General features: G+C 40.1%; 1 protein-coding gene across 1 annotated transcript; it reads right to left on the reverse strand.

Annotated features, from left to right (window-relative positions):
- Positions 1 to 242: 242 nt before the first annotated feature.
- LOC104212577 (uncharacterized) lies at positions 243 to 1,493 on the reverse strand. Its single transcript, XM_009761878.2, has 3 exons — positions 1,361 to 1,493; positions 980 to 1,270; positions 243 to 847 (listed from the first exon to the last, which is right to left on the reverse strand). The coding sequence occupies exons 1-3, from the start codon at positions 1,491 to 1,493 to the stop codon at positions 243 to 245; spliced, it is 1,029 nt and encodes a 342-aa protein (XP_009760180.2).
- Between the last annotated feature and the right edge of the window lie 4,332 nt (positions 1,494 to 5,825).

Here is a 5,825-nt window from a genome sequence, read left to right on the forward strand (position 1 = left end):
ACTCTAACCTGGTGGTACCCCGACCTCAAATCTATCTTTGAAAAGCATCTAGCTCCCTGCAACTGATCAAACAAGTCATCTATCCTTGGAAGGGAATACTTATTCTTAATAGTTACCTTGTTCAGTTGCCTATAATTGATACACATCCTTAGCGAGCCATCTTTCTTCCGCACAAACAGTATCGGTGCACCTCAAGATGAAGTACTGGGCCTGATGAAACCTTTCTCCAGCAAATCTTTTAACTACTCCTTCAACTCTTTCAATTCAGCAGGTGCCATTCTATACGGAGGGATGGATATTGGTTGCATTGTCGGAAGCAAATCGATGCCAAAATCAATCTCTCGCTCTAGAAGAATACCTAGAAGTTCATTTGAAAATACATTCGCGTACTCCTTTACTATTAGAATAGACTGAAGTGTAGGTATCTCCCCATCTACATCTTTAACTCGCACAATATGATAAATGCACCCTTTTGTGATCATTTTCCTCGCCTTCATATAGGAAATAAACCTGCCTCTGGGTGTCGCTGTATTACCTACCCATTCAAGGACTGGATCACCTGAAAAATGAAATCTGGTTGTCGTTGCTCGACAATCAACTGTGGAATAACAAGCTGCCAACCAGTCCATGCCCATGATAACATCAAAATCCAATATCTCTAGCTCAACTAGGTCGGCTGAGGTCGGACGACCAAAAACTAATATCGTACAACCTCGATAAATGTATCTAGCGATAATCAATTCTTCGTCGAGTGTAGATACCGCAAAATGATCACTTAGTATTTCAGGAACTATACCAAATTTCCGCGCGACAAATGGGGTAATACATGATAAAGTAGATCCTGGGTCTATCAAGGCAGAAACATCGTGAGAACAAATGGTCAACATACCTATCACAACGTCTGGTGAGGACTCTTGGTCATGTTGACCTGCTAGCGCATATATACGATTCTAGCTACCACCTAAACTGGACCCTCTACCTCTGCCTCTACCTCTACCAGCTGAAGACTGAGACTCGCGCCCTGAAGGATACACAAACAGAGTTGATCCTGTTGCTGAATTCGCTGGTTGTGCCATTCCCCCAAAATCTCTATTTGGGCAATCTCGCATCATATGCCCCGAATGTCTACATATATAGCAAGCATCGGAACCGGCTTGGCATTGGCCCAAATGTCCTCTACCGCAGACGGTACACCGCGGCGGAACTGGCCATGTCTGCCCTGAACCTCGTTGTCGCTGCAAACCTGATGCCTGGGAGCTCTCACCTGGTCCTGACTGAGTATAATGGTTATACTTGTAACTCTATAGCTGAGGTGGCAGAGGTCTAGTTGGTCTTTCAAAGTACTGGGGCCCATAACTACCCTGAGACTGCTCATGATACCTGGCAAATCTCATCCTCTTACGCTGCTCTGACTCAGTCCTCTCCGTACTCTGCTGCCGACGCCTACCCCTCTCTATATTCTGGGCAAATGCCTGAATCCGGGAGATATCCATACTATCCTATAATGCTATGGTGACACACGCCTCAGTCAACTCTGGGGCCAATCCTGCTATAAACCTGTGGATTCTATCCCGCATAGTAGCAACTATGGATGGTGCATATCTGGCCAATGAGTCAAAATGGAGACTATATTCTCGAACACTCATATTGCCTTGCTTGAGGGCTAGGAACTGATCGAGTCGGGCCTGTCGGATCTCTCGTGGTAAGTACAGGTCAAGGAAGGCATCTAAAAATTCTCCCAAATAGCAGGAGGTGCATCACGTCCCCTAGACCTTTCCCATCCCTCATACCAAAGGATGGCTATATCTCGGAGTCGAAAAGCTGCTAACTCAACTGCCTCTTTCTCCGTGGCATGCATAACCTGAAAAATCCTATGGAGATGATCTATGAAATCCTGAGGGTCCTCCCTCTGATTTGTCCTCGTGAACTCTGGGGGATACAAAGCAATAAACTCTCGGACCCTTGAACTCCCAAATCCCTCAAAAGGTCCTACACTAGCGGATGCCCTAGCCTTTTGCTGGGTCGCTACCAATTGTGCCAACAAATGCACCGCACTCCTCAAGTCCTGATCTAATGGAAGCGGAGGGGAAACTGGATGTGCGGTCTCCCTAGGAATCTCCTCAGGTGGCGGAGGAGCCGGTAATCGCTGGGTAGGGGTCTCTCCATGCGACTCCGATTGGGCCCCATCTGCTAGGGGTACCCTGCTAGTCTCCTCACCTACTGTTGTTTCTCTCCTCTAGCTAGCCGTAGTCTTCCTAGTAACCGTCAACTGTACATGCAGACATCAACACATAAGTTTAACTCACATTTCTTATAACTCAGTGCTACTACAATACAATTTAGATTTGAAAGAAGGGTAACCAATTCCTAAATGCCCTGTAGTCCCCTACTTATATAATGTGGTGCACCACACATTTATAAACAAGACCCTACTAAACACGGCTTGTAGACTCCTTAGGACAGAACTGCTCTGATACCACTTTTGTCACGCCCCGAACTTGGGGGGCTAGCTCGGCACCAGGTGCCTCACCTGTCCTTGCGTACCAACTTGCGACTAAGGGATTCTGGACATATGATGTCATACTTGGCCATGGGCCACATTGCAAGACAACTACAAATGCTGACTAAATATCAATATAAAATGGGCCGACAAGGCCGTTATAATTATTGCAGCTTACAAACCAACCAAATATATATATACAGGGCCTACAAGCTCAACATATTGCACTAACTGGCAGGATATGCCTACAAGCCTCAACTGATGGATATATTATGATCGGAACAGGGCCCCGACCTACTTATAACATATATACATATATATACAAGATATACACAAAGCTCTAGATCCGGCAACTCCGAAGGGCATAGAGCTTACCGATCAAGCTGAACTCGGGCAACACTTAATGGCGAGGTCTACTTGCCTGTCTGTCTGAACCTGCACGCATGAAATGCAGCGCTCCTAGAAAAGGAACGTCAGTACGAAATAATGTATTGAGTATGTAAGGCAATATACTGAAAGCTGAAACTGAACTGATAATATAATAACTACAAGTAACTGGAAGTCAAAGATAATCTGAAGATATGCTTACCTGCTGATACTGGCTCAACTCTCTCAATATAGTAAGTAAAATAGTTGTCCGACCCTATAAGGTTAGGTATATATATATATAGCTCATAGGTGTTCGGCTATACTAGGCTCTGTATCTCGACCAACTGGACTCGCTCATAGGCGCTCGGCCATAGTAGGCTCGGTATTTAACTTACCATCTGATTAGAGGTTGCCCAATAGAGGTCTGCCCATCGATTATAGCTCGATGGTAGTGAAAATACTTTTAATATTGTATACATGTAAACTCTTTGCTCTTTTGACCGGAAGAAGGAAATACTCAACTGAATATGCAGTCCCGATAAGAAGAATATGGTAACTTACAAAACTAGAAAAATATATGTAATTCGTGAGACTAGCAAAATATATATAAATTCCGGGATACGAATTTTTCTCTATGCCTCGTTATCAAACTTGTGTAATTACGATATCATGATAAAATGAAGAAAAAGCTTAGCCTTAACATACCTGTTTCTACGAAATTCTTGAACGAAACCTATGCTTGAAGCTTTGATTGAGACGAAATTTGGACTGAAATTTCAATCGAAATATATGAAGTGTTGAACGAAATGATTCTGTGGGTAAGACAGCATGCAATGGTTTGGTTTCACATTTTTTGGTTTTGAAATTTTGGAAGATTTTTGGTTCTGTTCTTTCATGTTTCTTTCTCAAAGACAAAAGGTCTTTTGAAACTTAAGAATCAGATTTTTCAAAGTGACTACTATTTCAAGTCTTTCCTTATAAGTCATTAAATGACTTTACATGTTACATTGCCACACAAGCATATATGACTATGAGTCATATGCTTGAATGGTGGCATACTGCCACGTGGGGAGCAGGGGTGGGTTATTTTATTAATTTTTTATCCACTTATTAGTTAATCGGGTAATATTATGTTACCCGATAATTAATTAATTACCCGCATAATTTAAAAATAATTATCACAAATTACTTAAAATTCTACTTATTTTTTATATACTTTATATATTATACTATCGTGGTCATATGGTACCTCACATGGTAGTAGTTTATAATTATCGGGTATTATTACTTGATCCGTATTTTATCCCAAATTGGTCATTTTCAATGAAATTCGTTTTCTCTAATTCGTGCATCCTTTATCCTTCATGATACTTATTTATTGCTTGTTATAAATAGCATAAATATTCTAACCTCTAGATAATATCATCTATGAGTTTACATCAATTTACTGAAGACGAAACGTTAACGTATGAAAAAAATGCAAGATGTAACAGATGGTGTATTTAAAAGCAGTATACACTTGATGAATTCACCTATATGAGAGTGGAGTGGGTCGCTCTTATGAGATTTTGGCCTAGTCTCTAGAGCTCTCATGAATAACCAAGCACGCACGTGGCCTATTGGGCGCAAAACCGCGTTGAACAACAAAATTACTGGGGGTCAAAATGTGATTGATAAAATCTCTGATTTACAATAAGAAATATTGGTTCATAAATATATTACATTTCACCAGTAATTCTGTGAGTTAAGTTTTATTGGTCTAAGTTTGGTTCATAGTCCGAAAGACACCAACCTATTACATTTGGACCATACAAATCCAACAAATCTTACTCCTTTTTGTATGAACTTTTGAAAATATCTGGGGGAACTGTTGTGATATTTCCAAAAAAGTAGCTCCTTTTTTTATGAACTTTTGAAAATATCTGGGGGAACTGTTGTGATATTTCCAAAAAAGTAGACAAATGTCCTTCCATGTGGCATTCTTTGGACAAATGTCCTTCCATGTGGCACTCTTGCATGAGAAATTGAAGACAAGTGTTGTACACTGGGCATACTCTAGGCTTCTCTTTTTACCTATAAACTAGTACAACACCCGCGCGATGCGCGGAAATATTGAGAAAAAAATTATAATGAATTATTATCTTACTTGTGTGACCAATTCATATTTTTATAATTTAGTCAACGGTAGAATTTAAACCATTTGACCTACGGTCTTTGATAATAAGGCAATTAAGGTAGGAAAAATCATTTTATCCACCCTAAATTGCCGTAAGATCTTCTATCATATGCAATGAGATTCAAATATAACTTAACTTACTATGATTAAGTGATATAATTAAGTAAAAGTATGGATTTGTGATAAAACAATAAAAGTAGAAGAACAATATTGCAGAGAAAGAAAGAGAGGAAATTCTTATTGAATTTTGGGATGATTTACAATGGCGTAAGACCCCTTTATTTATAGGGGGAAAATGACTTAGCCACAAAGTAAAACTCTCTACAAGATAGACATTCACTCTAAATAGAATTCTATTCATAACACTCCCCCTTGAATGTCTACTCGATAAGTAATGTGCCTCGTTAAAACCTTAACTAAAATAAAACCCACCGGGAAAAAAATCTAGTAAAGGAAAAAGAGTACACATATCTAACAATACACCTTTTGGTTGCCTCGTTAAAAACCTTGCAAGGAAAACACAGTGGGACAAAACATTGTAAGGGAAAAAGAGTACAATGCGCATTAACTCCCCCTGATGAGAGCATCAATTCACATCCTCGAGCCTTCGCATCCCAATCTTGTGCACTAGTTTCTTGAAGGTTGACGTCGGTAGAGATTTGTGAACAAATCAGCCATATTATCACTTGAACGAATCTGTTGCACATTGATATCACCATTCTTTTGAAGATCATGTGTGAAAAATAACTTTGGTGAAATGTGCTTTGTCCTATCTCCTTT

Source organism: Nicotiana sylvestris, chromosome 7 (genome assembly GCF_000393655.2).
Source record: "Nicotiana sylvestris chromosome 7, ASM39365v2, whole genome shotgun sequence".
Lineage (NCBI taxonomy): Eukaryota > Viridiplantae > Streptophyta > Magnoliopsida > Solanales > Solanaceae > Nicotiana > Nicotiana sylvestris.

Coding starts and splice junctions, on each gene's coding strand:
- LOC104212577 (XM_009761878.2), bottom strand. CDS start 1,493: ATGGATATCTCCCGGATTCAGGCATTTGCCCAGAATATAGAGAGGGGT. Junction 1,271..1,360: donor GTATCATGAGCAGTCTCAGG/GTAGTTATGGGC, acceptor ATACTCAGTCAG/GACCAGGTGAGAGCTCCCAG. Junction 848..979: donor TGGTAGAGGTAGAGGCAGAG/GTAGAGGGTCCA, acceptor CTGCCTTGATAG/ACCCAGGATCTACTTTATCA.